Source organism: Schistocerca americana, chromosome 11 (assembly GCF_021461395.2).
Source record: "Schistocerca americana isolate TAMUIC-IGC-003095 chromosome 11, iqSchAmer2.1, whole genome shotgun sequence".
In the NCBI taxonomy this organism is placed as follows: domain Eukaryota; kingdom Metazoa; phylum Arthropoda; class Insecta; order Orthoptera; family Acrididae; genus Schistocerca; species Schistocerca americana.
Window position 1 is genome coordinate 76,945,973 of NC_060129.1, and position 25,899 is coordinate 76,971,871.

General features: G+C 40.2%; 1 protein-coding gene across 1 annotated transcript in view; it reads left to right on the plus strand.

Moving 5' to 3' along the window:
* Nucleotides 1-3,214: 3,214 nt before the first annotated feature.
* The window catches only part of LOC124553576 (zinc finger protein 430-like), a 66,618-nt gene continuing 43,933 nt past the window's right edge, over nucleotides 3,215-25,899 (plus strand). The window contains exons 1-2 of the mRNA XM_047127422.1: nucleotides 3,215-3,275; nucleotides 4,842-4,931. Coding sequence (XP_046983378.1) covers nucleotides 4,860-4,931 — 72 coding nt within the window. The 5' untranslated portion in view covers nucleotides 3,215-3,275; nucleotides 4,842-4,859. The remainder of the gene's footprint in view (nucleotides 3,276-4,841; nucleotides 4,932-25,899) is intronic.

Genomic DNA, 25,899 nt, shown 5'->3' on the forward strand with positions numbered 1-25,899 from the left:
AATCAATGATTTATGGGTCAGAGGCATTAATTTTTGCAGGTATTCATATGCTGCTGGTGAATAAAAGTACACAGTCATCGCAAACATATTCACATTTGTTGTGTATCTATTACCCTTTGAGGAGAGAGAGTTGTCCACTAAATTGCACACTAATTCCACTTGTGTTCCTTTCTGATGATTGAGGAAGTTATGTAACTTCTCAGGAAGATGCCCCTTCTCCTTCAATGAACTTATGATGTCATCCAAGGAAAACACTTTCTTCTCTCTTCTTCGAAGTTTTTCACGGACACACTTCAGTTTACGTTTTAATTCGTGCACAATGTCTGAGAAAAAATTGCAAGTTTTGGTCGCCTTGTCTTCCATTTCTACTTTCGACTGTATACCACAATCAATTACTTGAGAACCAACTGCACTCTGAAATAAAGAAATAATTTCGTTATATGTGATTGAAATAACTCAAGGCTTGATGAAAAAATATTATAAGAAAACTTTGTGGGTGTGAAAACATCATTATACTAACGATTTCGACACAATTCGCAGCTTCTGCATTGGATAAATGGGACATGCTTTCCACGGAAGAATTCTCACTGACAACATTCTCCACGCAATCAGTAGCTTCTGCAGAGGGCAAATCAAGCACGGATTCCAGGACAGAACGCTAAAAACAAAAATATGGAACTATTACAACATTGCTTAGACCTATGTAGCCCATTTGTGTCCGTACGAAATAAATTCACAAAAGTCAAAACCACGCACATAGCAAGGAAATTAATTAGCTACCTCAAATGGAGAAGCATCGTTGTCACTCAAAATCCTAACATGTCGTCGTGGCTGTTTATTTGGTGGCATCAAATGTGTCGGAAAGTCAAAAATTGATGGCACTGCTTCGGGTCTGAGACGTTTCTTCCACGTCCCAGGGCTCACTACGTAATCATCTTGCCGGAAAAGGTTTCCGCAAAGAAAACTGCAAGACGTAGGTTTAAAATCTTTCCGCTTCACGGAAGTAATCCACTTCTTTAGCAGCTCTGGGTGCTTTAGAGGAAACCTGTTCAAAAACATCGAATTAGCAAACGCACTAAGTCTGTATTGTTTTCGTATTGTATCGGTAGTCCTATTACCTGTGAAATGGTAAGTCACTTTCCTTACTCCATCGCTTCGTACAATTGAAAGCGGAACAAGAAATCACCATTTCGATAATCCTTAATTCCTTATACACCGTACAGACCGAGAGAAACTTCTTGGCAAATTCAAATATGGCGGGCAATACAGACGACAGTAATCAGCTGGTAGAGCCATCTGTCGGTAGGTCCGGTAGTTGAGCATCCCTCATTTCGCTAGCTTTAGACGCCTGTTCTGGCAGATCAATAGCGTTAGTTTGTTCTTCCGCATTTATTATCTTAGTGCACAAGAGAGTAGCGTATTGCGAAGTTACTGCGAATTTTTGTTTTTGCGAAAAGTGGTACATTACGTTCTTCAGGTAATAGACAAGTGTCTAAGGATTAGAGACATGAACGAAGGAAAGACAACAATTTATTTTGGAACTAATTTAATACCTGAAGCAGTTCGCGAATGTCTTGTCATGGTGTAATGACTTCGTTACCCAATTGTATTTGTTTATTACAGTTGTTGGACACATTTGAACATAACTTTATTTGGTATTTAGTTTTCTGTGACAAGATCACTTTCGGTGTATTTGGTTGTGGCTTTGGACGGTGTTATGAATTTCATACATAACTGTTTATTACAACTAAACAATTGGGTTACTTTCATTGAGTATGCAATTTTTCGAATTGAGTAAGGGAGTGGAATACTTAATAAAAAAGCCTTTTTCGTCTACTGTTGACAGTCATGATAAAGGCACGTTTTCACGTATGTGTAGTGTCGTGTCAAATGCTTGCTATTTTCGCACTGTACGATAAAATCGCTATGTCTGTCTCTCGTAACTTCGTAAAAGAAGCGGCTGATAGTGTGATGTGGTATGTGAAGTTACTGGAACAGTTTCTCTGTGCTGTGATCCACGTGAAAGTCGGTGTTAAATATTTGGTGACAGGCGGAAAGTTTCCCCATTGAAAATATTAGAATGGTTGTGTTGACGTGCACACCGCATGTAAATATAAACAAAAGAGAATTTTTCTATGATCTGATGTATACCTCTTTCAGATTACAAAGTGAGCAGTTTGATTGTCATTTCTCTTGATACAGGGGCCCATAGCTATTACTAATCATTTCAGAAATTCGTTACATTGGGATGAAAGAAAGTGCTGTGTAATCCATTCATTCTGTTGGTTTTCAGTGTGTATTTATTATTCGTCTAGTTCGTTCAGTGAATCGTTTAAGAATTCAAAGTGCAGCATAGAGTGGTATGATTATAATTATAGATTCTATTCCGTTGTCACCAGTTGTTAATAATGAAAGGATTATAAAACGCTTTGATAGTCAAGGAAAGCTTTGGAGTCAAACCGTTTGGTTTGACCCTCGCTGTAAGCGTGTTATGTTGTGTGAAGTCCTTCTCCTGGGCCTCGGGTTTGTGAGTCGGGTCATGTCTGTACATAGTTGGCGTATTGTTGCATTTGGTGGCGCGCGCTTGTGGGTGTTCATGTCGGAAGATGATTTATGTGTGGCATTCGGTGATGTGAATTTGTATAACAATTATGTGGATTTGCTGGAAGAACGTATTGCAGTCGCCAGTGAGTTGATCTATTGTTTCGGGGGATTATGTGCTCATGTTGTTTGCTATGGACTGACATGTGTTAGTGTTTTCTTGTTTTTTGTTGGCATGGATACGACAGAAAAAATGTAAGTTATGCTATGCGGTTCTACAGGGTAACGATATGACAGTGGTAAGGTTTATGCAGCGGTTCAGTGTGATTGCCTACTATGTGGGGTGTGGTGTGTAACGAGAATATGAAGTTAACTAAGAGTCCTGTCTCCTTGGATCAGTGACCTGTGTATGTGACTCTGACGCCACAACAATATTTTGAGATCTATTCAATGGAGGACCTTGTTTTAGGTATCAGGAAGATTGTTTTAGTCAAGTATTATGTTGGTTAGCGTTCATCTTTCCATTTTTTTATGTGTGAATGGTATTAGTTTTTGTTTGTTCTATTTCCTTGTGGGTGTTGTGATTAGGACTAATATTCGGTGGTTTGGTTGGTTAAGAGGGGAGGGGGGGGGGGGGGGGGGGTTGAGAGGTTGTGGTCGTTTGGAGGTTTTTGTTAATTGTGTGTTGGGGGCATGAGGGGGCACCTCGTTGTATTCGTTGGTGGCTGTGGTTGGTGAGTAATGTTTTGTTTTTATTTGCATTTTAATGCCTTATATATGGTTTGTTTGTTTTGGTGTAGGCCTATAGTTCTTGTTTCTATTTTAATTGGTCAAGTAAGCAGGGCATTTCAGGTTTTCAATTTGTCTGCGTGGTTTTGATATCATTGGCTTCGTTTGAGCTATGTAGGTGAAGGGCATTAGCAATACAACGTTTTGGAGTTGCGCGTTTTAGTTTCCTCATACCGGGGGCTTCGTTTTGAACTCTGTAGTTCAATATAAGTGTACGTTTCATGTGATTTTCGTGTTTGTAACGTTACGTTGTATGCTGAGAATTTTTTGTTTTTACATAGGATGTGATATTTAGTTTGTGATGTTGTTTTTCGTGTCCTCGTAAATTTAGTGCCTACTTCCTACGGTTGTGCCGTTAGTTTCATTTTATTGCTAGAATGAAATTTTCTGGTGACGTTTGTATTTTTATTCACATTTGTAGGCAATGACATTATGGTCACCCTATTGTATACGGTGGAACTAGGGGATGTTCTCACCTTGATGACGTCATGGGTCGAGCCAGGGGGGTGGAATCGGATGTTTCTGTAATGCACACTTACATTGTATTGTACATCAGGATAGACTCAGAATCATTCCACAAACTTTGATGTAACAGATAACTGCAAGCTCCAATTTAACCTTCCTTTCTTCGTCTGCAAAATTTGGTCAACTAGTGTACATTATGGTTTTACTTAGTAAATTCACTGTACTATATTAGTTTCTTTACTTGATCATAATGCCAAATGTAGGTTTCATCCAGATAAATCACTCTCCCATAGTTCACAAAATAGTGCGATGTACCCTAAGCCAGTGCCCCATAGTGCATTATACCTTAAGCCGGTGCTCCAAAGGAACTGTAGCAATCAGTATACATTTATAATACAATATTGCAGTGCCTGTATTGTTAAGAATGACGATGCAATGGCTGTAGTTGCCGCAGCACTTATTCCTGCAGACATGCATGCACGTCCGAAGGAACATTGCGTCGTTTCTCTTAACAGCACAGAAACTGAAATATCATATTTATTCACTAATACTGGGCAGTACATCAAATTAAAAGTCCTCCCCTGTGTGGGAATTATGTAATGTGTGTATGAATACAGGTTGTGGCACAGGAACGATGACACACATAAGTTTGGGTATGGCTGTGAGTCGTGGATGGATAGCCAAAGTGGTTAAGGTGACCACTTGGGGAAAGCGGGAAATCCAGATTCAAATTTTGGTGCAGCACAGATTTTCATTGTCATCATTCCCTTAAACAGCTGATGGTTGTTGGTATTCGCAACTGTGAAAATATTTCAGTATTCATTTATTTGCGTTCTACATGATTTTGAGATTGTGTTCTGACTATCTGTAAAAAATTAGGTCATGTCGTTGGATGCTTGTTTCTTAGCCAGGGTCATATGTATTTCTTGTATAGTTTGTTGTTTGCTGCGGTCCATAAGAGACAGAAAATATTGGCTTTGAGCTATACCTCATAGTAACAATGGAAATTGAGTACAGATGTTTTTATCTGATTGTCTGTTTTTCAGACGTGTACAGTGGCAGCCATGGATGACATGAATACTAACTGGATAAAACAAGAGATAACAGATGAGGTACCTTCTGAGCCGGACCCTATGGTGAGTGGCTTCCTTGTATTTCATTAATTTCTGTGTGCAGTATGGTGTGTGAGTAAACATAATTCATATTTTTTGCTGTATGAGTGAGTAATTCAGTCTCAGTTTTCTAAAACTGAAGTGTATGTTCATGTTAAATATTTCATGTTACAACACTATTTTATGTCATTGCTGGTGTGGAAGCTCTCATACAGTGGAGGTAGTGTACCAACTAATTCTTTGATGGTATATTTGGCTTAGTGAGTTTATTCTGATCTGATATATCTCTTTTTAAATGTCAACTTTATTGACCTACATAATACTAAAGTTCATTTTCTCATGAATATTAGCAATGTCACTAAATATGAAAATGAAAAACATTACATCTTTTTACACTGTGTGCACCATGAATTTAGATTTCTATGTATTTGATTTAAAATAATTATTTCAGAAATGAGTGTGAAGACACACTTATTGTGTTCATCAGTCTGAGAAATATGTTTCATAATAATATTTACATTCTGCATTGGCTTCGAATATGTAAACGAGGCTTCAGTAACGACTGACAGCAATTAAGTTCACTTTCAGAGGGAAATCATTAAGTGACATCAATTAATAGTTATGCAATTTGATATATGTATGCAGCTTTACTGTATGGTTAAAAGATAATGGCATAGTCCCCCATTCGAATCTCCGGGCGGGGACTACTCGAGAGGACGTCTTTATCAGGAGAAAGGAAACTGGCGTTCTACGGATCGGAGTGTGGAATGTCCCTTAATCAGGCAGGTAGGTTAGAAAATTTGAATTGGGAAATGGATAGGTTAAAGTTAGATATAGTGGGAATTAGTGAAGTTCGATGGTAGGAGGAACAAGACTTTTGGTCAGGTGAATACAGGGTTATAAATACAAAATCAACTAGGGGTAATGGAGGAGGAGGTTTAATAATGAATTTAAAAAATGGGAGTGCAGGTAAGCTGCTACAAACAGCATAGTGAACGCATTATTGTGCCCAAGATAGACACAAAGCCCACGCCTACGACAGTAGTACACATTTATATGCCAACTAGCTCTGCAGATGATGAAGAAATTGATGAAATGTATGATGAGATAAAAGAAATTATTCAGATAGTGAAGGGAGACGAAAATGTAATAGTCACGGGTGACTGGAATTCGATAGTAGGGAAAGGAAGAGAAGGAAACGTAGTAGGTGAATATGGATTGGGGTTAAGAAATGAAAGAGGAAGCTGCCTGGTAGAATTTTGCACAGATCATAACTTCATCATTGCTAACACTTGGTTCAAGAATCATAACAGAAGGTTGTATACATGGAAGAGGCCTGGAGATGCTCGAAGGTTTCAGATAGATTACATAATGGTAAGACAGAGATTTAGGAACCAGATTTTAAATAGTAAGACATTTCCAGGGGCAGCTGTGGACTCAGACCACAACCTATTGGTTATGAACTGTAGATTAAAACTGAAGAAACTGCAAAAAGGTGGGAATTTAAGGAGATGGGACCAGGATAAACTGGCTAAACCAGAGGTTGTAGAGAGTTTCAGGGAGAGCATAAGGGAACAATTGACAGGAATGGGGGAAAGAAATGTAGTAGGAGAAGAATGGGTAGCTCTGAGGGATGAAGTAGTGAAGGCTGCAGAGGATCAAGTAGGTAAAAAGATGAGGGCTAGTAGAAATCCTTGTGTACCAGAAGAGATATTGAATTTAATTGATGAAAGGAGAAAACATGAAAACGCAGTAAATGAAGCAGGCAAAAAGGAATACAAACGTCTCAAAAATGAGATTGACAGGAAGTGCAAAATGGCTAAGCAGGGATGGCTAGAGGACAAATGTAAGGATGTAGAGGGTTATCTCACTAGGGGTAAGATAGTGCCTACAGGAAAATTAAAGAGACTTTTGGAGAAAAGAGAACCACTTGTATGAATATTAAGAGCTCAGATGGAAACCCAGTTCTAAGCAAAGAAGGGAAAGCAGAAAGGTGGAAGGAGTATATAGAGGGTCTATACAAGGGCGATGTACTTTAGGACAATATTATGGAAATGGAAGAGGATGTAGATGAAGATGAAATCGGAGATATGATACCGAAAGACCTAATTCGAAACAAGGCCCCGGGAGTAGACAACATTCAGTTAGAACTACTGACAACCTTGGGAAAGCCAGTCCTGACAAAATCTACCATCTGGTGAGCAAGATGTATGAGACAGTCGAAACTCCCTCAGACTTCAAGAAGAATATAATAATGCCAATCCCAAAGAAAGCAGGTGTTGACAGGTGTGAAAATCACTGAACTATCAGTTTAATAAGTCACAGCTGCAAAATACTAACGGGAATTCTTTACAGACAAATGGAAAAACTGGTAGAAGCCGACCTCAGGGAAGATCAGTTTGGATGCAGTTGACCATCTTGTTGCTCACTCCACTTATATCATGAACAATTTTCTCAGGAAATGCCAAGTGGTAGCAATATTTTTTGATCTGGAGAGAGCGTACGATACCTGTTGGAGGACAGGCATCCTCCACGTACTGTTCTCTTGGGGCTTTCGCAGTCGGCTACCCCTGTCTATTCGTGAATTTATGACAGAGTGCACATTTAAAGTGCTGGTGAGCACTACTCTCACCTTTACTTTCTCCCAAGAAAATGGGGTGCCCCATGGCTCTGTGCTAAGTGTTGACAATTATAGATTGTCTCCTTTCCGATGTCTTGGGCTCCCTCTTAGTGTACAGTTTTACGCTCTACTACAGCTCTCAATGGACCAGCCTTCTTGAACAACGTCTTCAAGGATGTCTCAATAGTCTCCACTCTTGGACCATTAAAACTGGCTACCGCTTTTCCCCCAGTAATACCGCTTGTGTAAATTTTTGGCGTCGCACGGGATTTCTTCCACCTTCCCTACATCTAGGCCCTGTTGACCTTCCGTTCGCAGACGTCGCTAAATTCTTGGGACTTGTGCTTGACAAAAAACGGTGCCTGTCCTCCCACGTTTTCTATCTTTCAGCTCGCTGTCTGTGATCCATGAACACTGTGTTCTGAATGGTACCTCCTGAGGAGCGGACCGAGTGGTCTTTCTCTGCCTATATTGCGCCTTAGTGCACTCGAAATTGGACTGTGAAAGCATAGTTTACTCCTCTGCTCGTCCGTCTATTCTTCGGCATCTCGACTCTGTCCACCACCGCGGATTGCATTTAGCATCTGGAGCTTTCTAAATCATCGCTGTGGAAAACCTTTATGCTGAGACTGCTGAACCTCCGCTGTCCAGTTGGCGAGCTGTCCTTCTGAGTCGTTATGCTAGCCGTCTGTCTTCCATGCCTGCTAATCCGGCCCATGACCTTTTTTTCGATGCCTCTGTGGATTTGGGCTATGCAAGACGCCCTTCCTCTCTACTACCAACAGGAGTCCACTTCCGTCAACTGCTGAGATCTCTTTCCTTCCACATTCCTACAACTTTCTTGACAACTGGGCATACAGCACCGCCTTGGCTCTGCCTCCGGACCTGCCTGCTCCATGACCTTTGTCAGCTTCCCAAGGATGATACCCCTTCTCTTGTTTTATCGTTGGGCATCTGCTGCTCTATGTGCACGATGAAGGATGCCGCATTTATTTACACTGGGAGTGCCTATATTGTTGGCGACACCCCTAATAGATTTTGGCTTCCCGACCAGTGTTCGGTTTTTACTGTGGAGCTTTATGCTGTTCTCCAGGCTGTCCAATACATCCGTTGCCATCAGCGGATACATTATATTATACGCTCATATTCGCTCAGCTCTCTCCTCAGTGTCAAAGCACTTTACCCTGTCCACCCTCTGGTCCACCGGATTCAGGACTGCCTGCACTTGCTCCGCAGGGGGCGTCTCTATGGTATTACTCTGGAACCCAGGACATGTTGGTATCTGTGGAAACGAGGTGGCCGATATAGTGGCCAAGCCTGCAGTCTCTCTTCCTCATCCTGCTGTTCGGATGGTTCTCTTTGCCGATCTACAGAGTGTTTTCTGTCGTCGTGTTGCTCTCTTTTATGGCACGCTCATTGGTCTACACTTCCCAATAATAAATTGCAGGATGTGAAAGGTCTTCCCAGTGCTTGGACCTCTTCCTCCCGAACTCGTCGTCAGGAATAAGTAATTTTAACTAGACTCCGGATAGGGCACTGTCTTTTTAGCCATCGACATCTTTTAAGTGGCAATCCTCCCCCGTTTTGTCCCCACTGCTCTCAGCTGTGGACGGTGAGACACCTTTTACTTCAGTGCCCCTATGTTACTCCACTACACGCCCATTTACAGCTGTCGCCTGATAGATCTTCCATTTTAGCAGATGACACGCGCTCAGCCAATTGCATACTCGAGTTTATCAGTGTCAGTGAGATGATGTCGGTCAGTTGAGGATCTTCTTGGGGAAAACACCCCCCCCCCCCCCCCTCCTCTTCTATAGTGGTTTTCTAAGCTTTCCTTCTGTTCTTTAGTTTCCCCATTTTCTGAATTTTGCTGCTGATTCCCTACTAGCTTTTTTTTTACCCTTCCCTAAGCCACAGAATGGGCAGTTTTGCAAACTAAAACCATAACAAAAAAAAAAAAAAAAAAAAAAAAAAAAATAATACAGGGAGCCATCCACAAGGCGCAGTCATGGGCTCTAGCCCACAGCTTCCAGAGTTTGGCTGCAAAGTCGTGTGTTATGCACTTGTCGGCATCGTACTGTTCGTCTGGAACCAGAACTTTACTGTACTGATGATCCCCTCATTGTAGTGGAGACACATTGATTTTTAGGACTGGTTTTTGATGCCCTGATTAACTTGGCTTCCTCATCTGCATCAACTTACGTGGCACTCCAGGCATAACCTCAATGCCATCTGCTGCTTGAGCAACACCAACTGGGGTACAGATTGCTCTATGCTGCTGCAGCTCTACGGAGCCTTTGTTCAATCCTGCCTTGACTATGTGAGTCTGGTTTAAGGTTGGGGAGCACCCTCAGCATTGCGTTTACTGGGCCCAGTGCACCACTGTGACGTCCAACTAGCGACGGGAGCTTTTAGGACGAGTCCGGTGACCAGTGGCCTGACAGGTCAGGCATGCACAACTGCTCACCAGTTACGTTGCACATGTTTGTAATTCTCCTGTGCATCCGAATTACAGTCTTGTTTTCCCACCCTCGGCAGTTCATCTCCCACATTGGCGGTCCAGGTCAAGGCTTACAATTGCTGTTCACATTCAATCCCTTCTGTCTGAACTGGAGTCCTTGCCTTTACCACCTATACTCGAGGTCCATTCGCATAAGCCTCCATGATGATGTACACCTAGGCCGCGGCTTCGCCTGGATCTTTAACATGGCTCAAAGGACTCCATTCACCCCGGGGCTCTCCACCGTCACTTCCTCTCAATTCTTGACATGTACCGAGGGCATGAAGTGGTTCGCACCTACGGCTCGATGGCTGATGGTCACATTGGCTTTGCGTATGTCCATGGCGGTCATATTGAATAACATTCCTTGCCTTATGGCTCCAGTGTTTTCACTGCATAGCTGGTGGCTATATCTCGTGCTCTTAATCACATCCGTTCATGCCCTGGGGAGTCGTTTCTTCTATGTACTGACTCCTTGAGCATCCTACAAGCTATTGACCAGTGCTACCCTCTTCATCCTTTGATAGTGATCATCCAAGAGTCCACCTATGCCCTGGACCAGTCTGGTGGTTCAGTGGTGCTCGTGAGGACCCCAAGACATGTCGGAATCTCAGACAGTGAAGTTGCTGACAGGCTGACCAAACAGGCTATGGAGATTGGCATTCCAATAACTGACCTGCATTTGTTTTTACGCCACCAGGTTTTTTGGCTTTGGGATACGGAATGCATAGTCTCGGTAGGCACAACAAACTACATGCCATTAATGAGACTACGAATGTGTGGCAGTCCTCCATGCGGACCCCTTGCAGGGACTATGTGGTTCTCTGCCGGCTCCGCATTGGCCACCCTTGAGCAACCCACAGCTACCTCCTGTGCCGTGAAGACCTGCCTTAGTGTCAGTGTGGCACCTGGTTGACAGTGGCCCATATTCTGGTGCACTGTCCAACTTTGACTGTCCTCTGATGAAATCTTTGGTTACCGGACTCGTTGCTAATTTAATCTGAAAACGTATCATCAGCTGATTTAGTTTTACAATTTATTCGTGAGGGTGGGTTTTATCATTTTATCTAAGTTTTAGTGCATGTCCTTTTGCCCCCCCCCCCCCCCCTCCGTGTCCTTCACCCTAGTGCGTTTAGGGTGGAGGTTTTATTGTGTAGCAGAGTGGCTGGCTTCTCCTTTTTATTCTCATGGCCAGCCAGCTATGGTAATCTGTTTCGTTGTTTTAATCTCTTCTACCTGTTACTTGTGTTTCTGTGGTTTTCTTCTCTCCTTTTGTCCATTTAAGTGTTTGTTACCCTCCCATCATTCTTGTGGTTTTTCCTTTCTCTCTGTTTTGTGTTGTCAGTCTCACTTGTTATATTCTCACCCTCTTAAACCCTCTTTTAAACCAACCAACCTTAATTACGAAGACTGTTAGCAGATTTTGAAGTGTCACCTGAAGATCTTTATTTGCAACAAAATAAACATAGATGAAATGCAGCTGTCGTGGTACTCACTAACATTTGTGTTATTCAGCTGTGGAGGCACGGAATTATAAAGACACCGTATTTCACACACATGTAAAACCTGTTACATGGTACTGGTACCTGGAATACATTGCTACCTTAATATCGCCAGACTTCTGGTGAGTTAAACAGTTTCAAGTTAGTGCGGATCTCAGTTATTGTTTGTTTTTTCAAATTGTAAACATTTATCCATTTTTAAATCAGGACCACTTTTGGTATTCAATAAGAAATTCTCTTTGGGTTGAGCATTTCCTGTAAATGTGTCACTTCTGCCTTCATTAAAGTTGTGCTCCTGCTGCTGTTGCCAGCTTTCAGTTGTGAAGTAAAAATGGCTGCAGACAACAACAATAGTTGCTCACAGTGCTGTGACAATACTGATGAGGCGTTACCATAGATATGTGGTACAAACTCATGTTATGTCATTTGTTGTGATGGATGTGCAAAGCAACCATGCCAAACCCACCTGTTTTGCTGACTCTGCAATAGGCTTTTTTTCTTCTTAGCTAAATAAAAACAATTTTTTCCTTTCTTTCATATGAACAATGTTAGTTTTAATACTTAAAATTCTAGCTGTAACCTTTGATTTGACTACACTTAATTTATTTACATGTAAAGTTACTGAAAATAATAACATAGGGACTGGATCAAATGCAGGCTTGTAATCAATTTTCAAATGTTGTTATTTGTGGTTTATATGATTTTTTTTTGTTCACTCATATTGAAATAAACCTTAATAACACTGTCAACAAGAATGTCTTCCCAGAAAAGAACACAGTAGAAATCGTAATTAATTCTTATTAAGTTCCATAGTGAAACTTAATAGATGCTACATCTGTGTAATATTTGGAGATCATGGTTTTTTAAATGCACTCATTACAGTTTGTTTTACAGTTACTAAAGCCCAGGCTTACCCATTGACTGTAAAAGTAAAATAGGAATTGGAGGGTGGTGTGACTCAAGAAGTAATTCTGGACTCTGTGACTATATGGAATTAAGTGCTATTACTTTATGGATCATCTGAGATGAACGTAATGACACAGATAACCAATGTGTGTTTGCTCACATAAGGCAGTATAAAGATGACACACACTCAGTAATAGAATAAGTCGCCTATGGGAAATGAGAGAAAGGAGGCAAAATACAACATTTTTAGGCTTTATGCTGCAGTAGAACCCCTCTTGTCCACCCTCTGCTAGTCTGCCACTCTGGTTGACCTGACCATGATTGAGCCAAACTTGCCCCAACTTGTGGTGGTGACTCACTAATCATCATGCCATTGTTGTTTACAGGTAATTATTGTTATTGCACGCCCATTTTTAGTGCTCCGTCATCTCATATTGCTTTTATCATCGTGTTTTTTGTACAGTACTGCACTGTGAAGTTTTTAGTGCTTACTGTTTATTGGTTGTACGGCATAGTTCTTCTGTATTTGTTACAGTACTGTATATATTTGTGATTGTGTGTACTGTACAGGTGTGTGTGTGTGTGTGTGTGTGTGTGTGTGTGTGTGCGCGCGCGTGTTCAAAATGTCAGAAGTGAATCATAAACACGTTACTCTTTCATCAAATGAAAAGTTAGCAGTACTACGAAAACTGGACAATGGGGAATCACTCGAAAAAATTGCAAAGGAACTCCTCAGAGGCTTCATGATAACTAAAGAGTAGAGAAGAATTCGGACAGACTTTGAATCATGTAGAGTGACAGTAGATGGTGAAAATGCTCTTAAGAATTGCAGAACATTGAAAAAGCCTAAATTTGAACTGCTTGATAATGCATTGTGGATGTGGTTCCACAAAGAAAGGAAGAAGGAAAGGATCCTGATATCTGGGCTCATTATAAAAGAAAAGGCAATAGCTTTGGGGGGGAGGGGGGGACTAGAATCCAGAAGCGAATTGGCAGCTAGTGAAGGCTGGATTTATTGCTGGAAAACACATGATGGCATTTGGTGTGTTTCAATTTCTGGTGGAAAACTATCTGCTGATACTGAGGTGGCTAAGGAGTTTTGTATGAAGTTCCAAGAAACTTCTGAAGAAAGTGAAGTGTTAGATTGCCTAGTCTATAACGTAGACGAGCCAGACCTGAACTATAAAATATTTGCTGCATCAAATGAAACTGAGAGAGGAATGAAACATAAAAAGGGTAGGCTAATTGTTGCTCCTTGCAGCAGTGCTGATAATTCACACAAGCTTCCCGTTTGTTATTAGCATATGTAAGAAGCTTACGGCATTCAAGAACAGGACCAACTTATCTTCCTTTCAAGTTTATTACTGCAATCAAAAATCTGCTTGTATGGGCTGGAATCTTTTCAAATCTTTATTTGAGAAGTTTGTTCCTTCTGTTGTAAAAGACTTGAAACAAAAGTTCTCTGTTTGTGCTCTGTTGCTGTTTGATAATGCCTCATCAGATCCATCTGAGGATCTCGTGAAAGGGGACAAAAACACTATCTTCCTTCCACCAAATGTCACATAACATACCAAACCAATGGAGCTGGGAGTAATGGTTAAAGAGGCAGTATCGCAGAAAGTACGTCAGCTCGATTTTAGAAAAATATCAAGGAGGTTGTGATGTACTTGAAGCTGTGAAATCCCTCAATGTCAGAGATGCTACCTATGCAGTTGCTGATTCATGGAAGGAACTAAAATCTGACATGCTGCAAAAATCTTACCATAAGCTTCAGGTGGAAGTTACGACCGAATCTGACCAGTTTGAAGGGGAGCAAAATGACGTCACGCAGGATGTCATTAAAGATCTACATACTGTACCACCAAATGCCCGTGCTAGTGAAGTGAGGAGTGGATTTTCTAGTGTGACAAAGACTGTGAAATGAGTGAAGAGATCCATGACGATTGTATTATTGCTGCTGTTTTGCAAGAAAATGGTGAAGAAATTGTGAGGGTCTTGGCCGGTGAAGACAGACCCCCTACCTGGACTTCACACATTGATGCCAAGTATGCTTTTGTTATGGTCGTTCAGTACATTGAGCAGAAATCAACTGCAACACCTATGGACATTTTGTAGACCAAGAAATGGTGGAACACTACAGCTTAGTCTAGAATTTTACCTTGTACACAAAAGATCTTTAACTGACTTTTTTCCTAAGTGATTTTTTACTAGTGTATAGGATACCTTCAGTTTTTACTGTACTGTACATATGTAATCTATGTATAGTGCAGTAAATAGATACTGTAGAGTGTTGCTCTTTTTCATTATGTAATAATAAGAGGGTTGTGGAGTTTATTGCAGTGTTTTTACTGTAGAGAACAATATGCATATGTATAGTAGTCCCAAAACTGTGAACAGAGCGGTCAGTTTTACATGAGCAGTGGTCTTTGAATATATTTTTATTCTTGCAGAGAAACTTTTTTCTTTAAAAAAAGAACCATCATGTAGCAGCACAGAATCATGCTACAAGGTTTTAACATCTGCTAGACAGGTCTGTACTTCTGTAGGTGTTTCCTGTGACTTCTTACAAATTAGCGTGGACTTTGCCTCTTTATAATCACATGCAACAGACCATTGTTTTGGTAACTAATAATGATGTTGCCAATGTGTGGCCAGTTTTACCCCAAATTTTTTTATTGAATCTGTTGGCTACTCCTTTAGGCTCTGTAGCCTCCTCTGTGTTCAGCATTTTCATCTGTTGTGTATTCCATATGGAATTTGAGATTTTGCCCCTATTTATCTCTAGTTTCTTGTTTTAATTTTCTTAGCACAGTGCTATTGTGGTTTGATTAGAGTAACTCTGAATCTTATTTTGAATTCTGCAGTTTTAGAACATAAGGTGACTTTGTGGCTCAGTGTCAAGTGTGAGGCTACAAATCCAAGTCTATATGGCTTCTTTCTGTGTGAGCTCTGATTTATCTCGTTTTGATGATGATGATGATTTCTGTGCATGTAGGTCAATGTCAACAAAATATTTTCGCATTCAAAGGAGGAAGTTGGTGATTGAAATTTCTTCAGAAGATCCTGCTGCAGTGAGAAACGCCTTTGTTTTAATGATGTCCATCCAAAATCCTGTATCATGTCTATGACACTCTTTCCCCATTATCCCGATAATATAAAAATGCTGCCCTTTTTTGAACTTTCTTGCTGTACTCTGTTAATCCTATCTAGTAAGGATCCCACACTGTGAAGCAGTACTCAAAAAGAGGACAGACAAGTGTAGTTTAGGCAGTCTCTTTAGCAGATCTGATGCACCTTCGAGTGTTCTGCCACTGAAACAGTGTCTCTAGTTTGTCCTACCCACATTTTCAATGTGTTCTTTCCAATTTAAGTTGTTCGTAATTGTAATTCCTAAGTATTTAGTTGAATTTATGGCTTATTGTGTAACCAAAGTTAAATGGATTCCATTTAGGCTTCATGTGGATGACCTCAAACTTTCCATTATTTAGAGTCAATTGCCAATGTTTGCACCATGGATAAACATCAGCAATATCTGCAAACATTATCACCTAAATCATTTATATAGATAAAGAACAGCAGAGGGCCTATAATACTACCTAGGGGAAATTTTGCCCAGCATTTCTTTCATTGCTGGCAATGATTTGTGTGTGTAAAAAATGCAAAGTTTCACAATAGTTTGTAGTGTCTGTTAAATTTTAGTCAGTGAAGAGGTGGGAGGAAGGTTGCGATATACCACACCCGGTAGAACCATGCTTAGTAGAACACTGCAGTCATGAGAACAACCTCTATGTTGATGAGAGCTTCACCTTTAGTTAAGGTTTACATTTATTTTCTCTGACATTTCAGGGCACGTATGCGTCAATGGCGAGCAAGTGAGCCATTCTTAGCTCTGTCATGTCCTTCACTTAACTGCATCTGGGCTTTACAAAGGGCTCTCCAAATGTAAAAAATATGAGAGTACATTCCAAATGTACTGTGCTACTTACCTGGTTTCTTCCTGAGACCACTGCACTCGTGGTTTCTTCTTTGTGCAGTAACATAGGCCGCAAAATATACAACTGAGGCTATCAGAAAATCAACAAAGAGTTTGATATGAGCCTTCAGCTCTGCTTGGAACTGGGTGACTGACATAGGTGCAGAACATGATAGTGTTAATTGAAAGCTGCACTTCTGACTTGGTAACAGATGTAGTCTTCATGACCCTTTCAGCCAATGGCCAAAACAAGAGCTGAAGAGGACTTCAGAGTCCATAAAACTTCATTGTTGCTACACTGTTGTGCACTTGAACTGTGACTCATAGCTGCCCAATAGTGTTTACACCCCATCTCAGATGAGATCCTCTGGCAAACCTGTATTGTTGACAAGTCTCTTCTGTCCTGACAAAGCTGCTGTTTCTATCTGACATTGGGGCTCCTAGTGATGACTCACAAACTGAGTGGTGTGTGTGTGTGTGTGTGTGTGTGTGTGTGTGTGTGTGTGTGTGTGTGTGTACGCGTGTGCACAACACATGGATTATTACTTGTGAAAATGAATTGAGTGTATATATTATAGGAACTACAGTGTATGTATTGTAGCTATCAACATGAACATAAATTAGAAACTCTGATACTTAGGTTAAGGAGTACAGGTACCTTAAGTGATTGTCCTCTGATTCACTAACTGAGACAGTAACGCAAATGACTAATGAAACTCAGTTGGTAGTGAAATATTTGACACATTTTTGGATATTATTAAGGACTCCTCCATCAGTTTTACACCTGTTGACATAATGATTATCAGAAGGTAAGTACCATTCATCATACAGTCAACATGAGGGTCATACACAGCAACAGAAACAGCCATAGTAGAGTAACTTGCTAATAGCAGCTCCTGACAGAGAAAATAAAAATAAATCTTAGTACATCATCATTTGTGCATAAATATTGAGGGACGTGCCACTGTATTTACTGTCGCAAACTTTTTTCGGTTACTTTCTAAATGAGCCCTATAAGCTTCGTATTTTTTCTCTTCAACAAAGTCATGCTACCAAATTATCATAATGAAATTACAATGAAATCCAGACCATTAGCTGCTTACAGGCATTGATAAGTATCAGCGGGGACAGTTATTTATGTGATGCTTGGATCTCACTTTCAACAATCACGGATACTGTTTGTATCTATTATAAACTCCATCACAAAGTCCATGGTCCATGAAAGCATTTCTACATGCCTGTATCTCTGTACAGTTTACCATGCCTCTGCACAAAACTAGCATAGTCCCTGTGGGTATTTAACTATCAGATAGAACTTACTAGTAAGATGAAAGGTTCTGAATGACTCACATCTACATTTACCTCTCCATCAACATGGCTACTCCTCAAATTGCACTTAAGTGCCTGGGAGAGGGTTTATTGTACAATCTTCACACTAGTTCTCTATTATTCCACTCTCAAACGGTGTACAGAAAAAACGAACACCTGTATCTTTCCATGTGAGCTCTGACTTCCCTTTTTTTTTATGATAATTGTTTCTCCCTCTGTAACTCGGCATCAACAAAATATTTTTGCATTTCATGGAGAAAGTTGGGGATTGATATTTTGTGAGAAGATTCTGCAGCAATGAGAAACGCCTTTGTTTTAATTATATCCACCACAAATCCTGTATCATGCCCATGACACTCTTTTTCCCTGTATTTTGAGAATGCAAAATTTGCTGCTGTTATTTGAACTTCCATGATATACTCTGTTAATGCTATCTGGTAAGGATCCCACACCACGCATCAGCACTTCAAAAGAGGACAGACAGGTGTAGTGTAGGCCATCCCTTTAGTAGACCCTATGCATCTTCTAAGCATTCTGCCAATAAAACAGTCTTTGGTTTGCCTTCCCCACAACATTTTCTGTGTTCTTTCTAATGTAAGTTGTTTGTAATTGTAATTCCTAGGAATTTAGTTGAATTTACGGCTTATAGATGTTATTGATTTACCATGTAACTGAAGTTTAACAGACTTCTTTTAACACTTGTGCAGATGACTCATGCTTTCCTTTATTTAGGGTCAGTTGCCAGTTTTCGCACCATACAGCTATCCTATGTACATTGTTTTGCAATTGGTTTTAATCTTGTCAAGATTTTGTTAGACGATAAACAATCTACGGTGGCTGTTCAGATTCTCATAAATCATTTACATAGATAAGGAGCAGCAGAAGGGCCATAACACTACCTTGGGGAACACCAGATATCACTTCTGTTTTACTCGATGACTGTCAGTCAGTTACTATGAGCTGTGACCTCTGACAGGAAATCACAAATCTTGCCTCTCTTGAATATTGGTGTGACGTGTACAACTTTCCAGTCTTTGGGTTCAGATCTTTCACCAAGCAAGTAGTTATAAATAATTAACTAGGAGTCCTTGCATAAGCATACTCTGAAGGGAGTTAATCTGAACACGGAAGACTTACTTTAATTAAGTGATTTAAGTTGCTCCACTACTCTGAGGATATCTGTTTCTCAGTTACTCATGTTGGCGGTGTTCTTGATTCAAATTCTGGAATATTTATTTCATCCTCTTTGGTGAAGAAATTTCAGACAGCTGTATTTAGTAACTCTGCTTTAGAAGCACTGTCATCAGTGGTGTTTCTGTTGCTATCATTCAAGAAAGCTTTGAATGTGCTTTGCCGCTAGCATACTTTACATATGATCAGAGTCTTTTTGGATTTTCTGCCAGGTTTCGAGACAGTTTCACTGTGGAAACTGTTATAAGCATCTCACATTGAAGTCTGTACTAAATTTTGAGCTCCTGTAAAAGATTGCCAATCTTGGGGGTTTTGTGTTCATTTAAATTTGGCTTACTTTTTTCATTGCTTCTGCTAGTGTTCTGACCCATTTTGCATACCATGAGGGATCAGCTCAATCTTTTGTTAATTTATTTGGTATAAACCTCAGTTGCTGTTGACACTATTTAATAAAGCAAGTAAGCTAAATGCTTTGCACAAAGAAAGTACTTTCGGCTGCTGGAACTCACCCTGCTTATTTTCGCAACTGGGGTAGGTTTTCAATAGTTGCTGTTCTATTCAAGTCAGGTGACATTGGCATATATAGCAGGGCAAAGATGATCCACAAAATTTATACATTTGGCCTTATTTCTCACAAACGCACAAGTGATAAAAATGAACCTAAACATGCTCTGAGAAAAGCTTACATATTCTAGATGAACCTAAATGTGCACTGAGAAAACCTTACATATTCCTGCTTATTCAGTAACACACAGTAAAACAAACAAAATACCTTGTGGAAAGTGTTATGGGTTGGCAGGAAAGCGAACACCAGGTTACAAGAGGAAGCCGAAAGGCACGCGTTATAGCTCACACAGGCTGGCGTGAGGTCTGGAACAGGACAAGGAAATTAGACTTTAGTAAAACGGACGTAGTTGGTGGAATACTTAACTTTAATCCATTAATGGTGACCGTCGGTCTTGCCGTTACATGATTAACAAGATCAGCAACTGATAATGGCGCCTTGCTAGGTCGTAGCAAATGACGTAGCTGAAAGCTATGCTAACTATCGTCTCGGCAAATGATAGCGTAATTTGTCAGTGAACCATTGCTAGCAAAGTCGGTTGTACAACTGGGACAAGTGCTAGGAAGTCTCTCTAGACCTGCCGTGTGGCGGCGCTCGGTCTGCAATCCTGATAGTGGCGACACGCGGGTCCGACGTATGCTAACGGACTGCAGCCGATTTAAAGGCTACCACCTAGCAAGTGTGGTGTCTGGCGGTGACACCACAGGAAGAACATTCTGCACTTGTTCTGTATGCACTATGTGACCCCTTTAATTTGCTGAAAATGCTACAAGAGTTTTTCAGTTCAATGGGACAGAAAATAAATTCATTAAATCACTGCAACTGTATAGATAAGTTCATGAAACTAGGTTTGATTGATGTGGAAACAGTCCATCAATAAGATACATAAATTAAACGAAGAAAAGGATCAGGGAAAGAATAAAGATGGTTGTGAATGGAGGGCAGTTGCTCAAAACTGACCTTCTGTAGCCCACCTTGTCATTCACTGAGAGCTGAAATTGTGCTAAGAGTGTGTTTGGGTTCTTTAGACTGGAAAGTTTTGGGGAGAGAACCACTAAGAATTTGTACATTACTGCATGTAAGGCAAGTGGTCACTGCTATTTACTTCAGAGGCTGTATTCATTCATAGTCCTGGTGGAAAATTTGTCTTTAGTTTTGGGTTTATACAATAATAATCATTAGAGTGAAGATGTCATGTACAGGAGCTGTTTTCTATGATTTATGTAGTCTTTCTAGTGTTGTAGGTGAAGCCAGTATATTTATTTTTATCTGTACAGATTTAGGATAATTCATAATTTGTATAATTTCAAGTGTAAAATAAATGTTGTGGTTGATAAAGCCTCCATAATTTACTGTCTCTGTAACATGACAGTGGTATTAGAGAGAAGGAGAAGGTTGTGTTCTATTTTCTGTACAGAAATGAAATGCCACTCTGTGCAGAATGGTGGAACTTCTAGTGGAGGAAAATAGCGTATCTTGTGTGTGTCTGTGTGTGTGTGTGTGTGTGTGTGTGTGTGTGTAGTTGGTATGTAAGAATTAATTTTTGTTGATATTTGGTGGTTTATCTTCTTCTGACATGGCAGACTTCCAGAGTGAATAGACATTTGGTTTAAGATGTTTGACTGTGGCATCCACATTTCCTTGCTGTTTAGGGATAACAGCTATCTACCTCTGTAGCTGAGGGGTTAGCATAGCTGACTGCCATAAGAGTGACATAGGTTTGATTCCCAGGTCCACCAAAGGTTTTCCTTGGTGGGAGGACTGGAATGGGTTGACCACATGCCCCCCTCCCCCCTCCCCCCCGCCCCCCCACCCCACCCATACCACATCCAATAACACTATCGGCAGCAGATTATACGGTGAGACAAGCCAAAAAGTGGAAGTTAGAAATTTAGTGCTAATCGTTACTTCTGTGACATCATTACTCCATGAGACCTGTTTGAAAGTATTCCCTCCACGTTCCCCCTCCTCCACCCCTCTTATGAGAGAGTCATATACAGCCAAGGTACAGAAGTTTTGCTTGCATTATTTTTTTATTTTCTTAAAGATCCATTGAATAACCGAAATCCCAGTGTTCACTGCTTGTGAATGGCTCTGAGCATAATGTAAATTTTTGAACTTTGTAAAAATATTTGACATGTAAGTGATGTATGAAAGTTAAATGAACACTTTTAAGAAGTGTAACTTTATTAACCGTGTAATTGTTGCTCTGTTAACCTGCCTTAGTGTTACATTGCTATAACAGAAAAGCTGGCAGCCATAAGCAGTAAAATATCTGGTTGGTATATATTTGAAACTTAGTAGTTACTGTTCACTGAACACTTAAAGTTAAGGAAGATGGTTGTATCCAGTGCACAAGACATACATTTGGGTTTTAATGCACAAGTCACACCAATATTCATGAAAGGTAGTAAGAGTAATCCACTCAATTACATATCATTAACGTCAATATTCAACGGGATTTTTGGAATATATATTGTGTTCGAATGTTGTGAATTATGTTGAAGAGAATGGTCTATTGACACACAGTCAGCACAGGTTTAGAAAAAAATCATTCATATGTGTCTACAACTATCTCTTTACACTCACAAAGTGCTGAGTGCTATTGACAAGTGATATCAAATTGATTCTATATTTCTATATTCCCAGAAGGCTTTTGATACTGTTACACACAAGTGACTCTTAGTGAAACTGTGTGCTTATGAAATATCGTCTCAGTTATGTGATTAGATTCGTGATTTCCTCTCAGAGAGGTCGCAGTTTGTAATAATTGACAGAAAGTTGTGTAGTAAAAGAGAAGTGATTTCTGGCATTCTCCAAGGTAGTGTTATAGGCTCTCTGCTGTTCCTTATCTATATAAATGATTTAGGAGAAAGTGTGAACAGCTGTCTAAGGTTGTTTGAATATGATGCTGTTGTTTATCATCTAGTGAAGTCATCAGAAGATCAAAACGACCTGCAATACAATTTAGAAAAGATATCTGTATGGTGTGAAAATTGGGATCTGGCCCTAAATAATGAAAAGTGAGAGTTCATCCACATGAGTGCTAAAAGGAATCTGTTAAACTGCTGTTACATGATAAATCAGTCAAATCTAAAGGCTGTAAATTCAACTGAATACCAAGGAATTGCAGTTACGAACAACTGTAATTGGGAAGAACACAGAGAAAATGTTGTGGGGAAGACACAAATCTACCAAAGGGACTTCCTACACTACGCCTGCCTGTCCTCTTTCGGAGTACTGCTGCGCGGTCTGGGATCCTTACCAGATAGGGTTAACAGAGTATGTTGAGAAAGTTCAAAGAGCAGCAGCACAATTTGTGTTATCGCGAACTACAGGATTTGGGGTGGACATCATTTAAAAGATTTTTTTTTGTTGTGACAGAAGCTTCTTACAAAATTTCAATCACCAACTTTCTCCTCCAAATGCGAAAATATTTTGTTGATGCCAACTTATGTAGGGAGAAACGATCATTGTAATAAAATAAGGGAAATGAGAGGTTGCTCGGAAAGATATAGGTGATAATTTTTTCTGCGCGCTGTTTGAGACTGGAATGATAGACCATTATTGTGAAGGTGGTTTGATGAACCATCTGCCAGGCACTCAAGTGATTTGCGTAGTATCCATGTGGGTGCAGATGTAGAATGGAGCATTGCATTTCCTAAACAGCATGCACTGAAAAGACATGGTGACAGTGTGAAGCTGTGTAAATAGCACAAAATTTGGTTAATTCTATTGATACTGTATTCATTTTATGACCAAAAATCACTTTCTGTTTGTGGGTTTTCAGTTGACAATGCAATCATTTGCATCTGTATTTCCTGAGTTTAATTAACTTTGAAATGTTATATCACCTCTCCCCTGCCCCCCCCCCCCCCCCTCCCCACCACCCACATGAGTGTAAGCTTAGGATACAGCAGATCCTCATGCGACTCAGAGTAGATTTTATGACAGAGATAGGTAATGAAAGTATGCCAAGAAGATCATTCGTACAAGCAGAATCAAATTTGCGTTCTATTGAAAGAAAAAAATGAGCATAAAGGAAATATCTACAAATATGTGATAGAAGATTCCGGTATGGGTGTGAAGCTAGGAAGTTTCGCAAATCTCAATATTTATGGTGGATATGTAGCTAGACTTACACATTTTATACACTATCTGATCAGAAGTATCCGGACACCTATTGCTGAAAATTAATATGGAGTGTCCACTTTTCTTCTTTATGAAGGCATGAACTCTGTGGGACACTTTCAGTGATGTATCTCAATACCTGATGGCAGCTCATTCTTCCTTGAGAGCAGAAACCAAGAAGGCAGTGTTGGTGGATGTTGGGGTCTGAGTGGTGGTGGATGTTCTGTCTAATCCCAAAGGTGGTACATAGGATTTGTGTCAGGATTCGGGTTGGTGTAGGCTAGTGCAATTCAGCACCATTATTGTCCACAAACCATTGCTTCACAGATGCTGATTTATAGCAGGGGCATTACCATTATGATACAATAAACATCTCTGAACTGTTCCTGTACTGTATGCAGCACACAGAATGGTAAAACATGTACGTATCCTTCCACATTTAGCATTTTCTTAGGTGCAATTAGAGAAGCACACACCAGCCACAAAATACAGCACCATACTGTAACTACCTGTTCTCCATACTTCACAGTTGGCACTACACATGATGGGAGGTGACATTCTCCAGGCATTCACCAAACCCAAAGCATTCCATTGGATTGCCACAGCATATAGCATGATTCATCAGTCCAAATCACTTATTTAGTCGCGCATGGCCCAGAGGCATCATTCTTTATACCACCACGAACATTGCTTACCACTGACTACAGAGATGGGTAGCTTATGAGGATATGCTCAACTGTTGTAACCCATTCTTTTTAACCCCCTACACACGGTCATTATGCTAGCTAGACTGCTGGTAACAACTTGGAACTCAAGACTGTTTCCTTCCACTAATTCCGTGCAAATTTTACAACTGCTCACCTTGGTGCCCATTGATTCCTGTACATTGGTACATGAAGACTGCCTGGTCTTTCTAACTCTAATGTTCCTTTGTTTTTCCTCTTAAAAATCAGATAACCAACAGTTAACTTGGAAAGCTATAGAAGGGTTGAAATGTCCCTGTTGGTTTTGGTACTCAGGTGACACCCAATGACTAGTCCTCTTTTGAAGTCGCTGATCTCTTCTGATCAACCCATTCTGATGATACTACCTATCTACTGACAAATCAGCACTCCCTACCGTCTTTCATATTGGCAAATCCACTTTCTGTGACAACCAGTGGTCAGTTCCACATTCCATAATAAATTCTGGATACTTTAAGTCTTTGCATTTTCACTAATAGTACCCAGCATTGGAAAATAAGATCAACTTGGGTGAATATTAAATTTATATCTGGATATACACAGTCATAAAATCGAAAAGAAGATAACTGAACTAGCTGAAATATTATATTACAGAAGACCACAGAAAATTGTGTGAACTGAAAAACTGAGGCAGTCTCCACAGGATTGGCAAAGGAGAAACTTACGAAAAGTACTGAGAAGAAGGGCAGGATGGTAGGACTCATGTTAAGACATTGGGGAGTAACTTCCTTGATATTGGAGACAGCTGTAGACGACAAAGCTTCAGGGGAAGACAGAGGTAGGAATACATCCAACAAATAATTCAGGACATTGAATTTGATACAGATACAGAAGAGGACAAAAAATACAAATATTAATGTTACCCATGTCAAACAGGATCTGTAAATGAAGTACAGTTGATTGTTAGGTTTGTTATGTAGTGCATAGCAGAAAATGATACAGTGTCATGAGAGAGGCTCAAAACTGTTAGGTAATTTATTTATTTACTTTTTTCCTTGAGAAGCATGTGTCATAGGTCCATTTCCAAAGGACACAGTAAGAAGAGTCTGAAATTGTAACATTTATTCTAATATACGCCTCGCAAAATGACTGCGATGGTGAAACCAGAGGCTGTAGAACCCATAAAGATGCTTTCCAACTCTTCTTCTTCCCAAGCACTTGAACTACACAAAAACATCTGAAATCTTCAGATGTTTTTATAGTTGCATCTCTCTTGTTGGGAAGTGGGAAATATTTGTAATGGTGCCAGAAGCACACTCTTTAATATACCATAAAGTGGCTTGCATGGTTAAGATGTAACTTGAGTGACAGGTCTCAGGTATGAGCATGTGGCATAATTTGTTGTAGGCAGGGATATAGACTGTTAAGTACATATTTAGTATGAGACACATCTTGGAGATGTTCCGGGAATTGAAATAACCCATGTCTCCAATATTTGTAGAATTTACAAGAGTGGACAGTAATCAGACATTCATCACTCAACAGTGTGGGGGAGTGTTGGAAATCAAGGAAGGTAGGGTACTTAGTGAGAG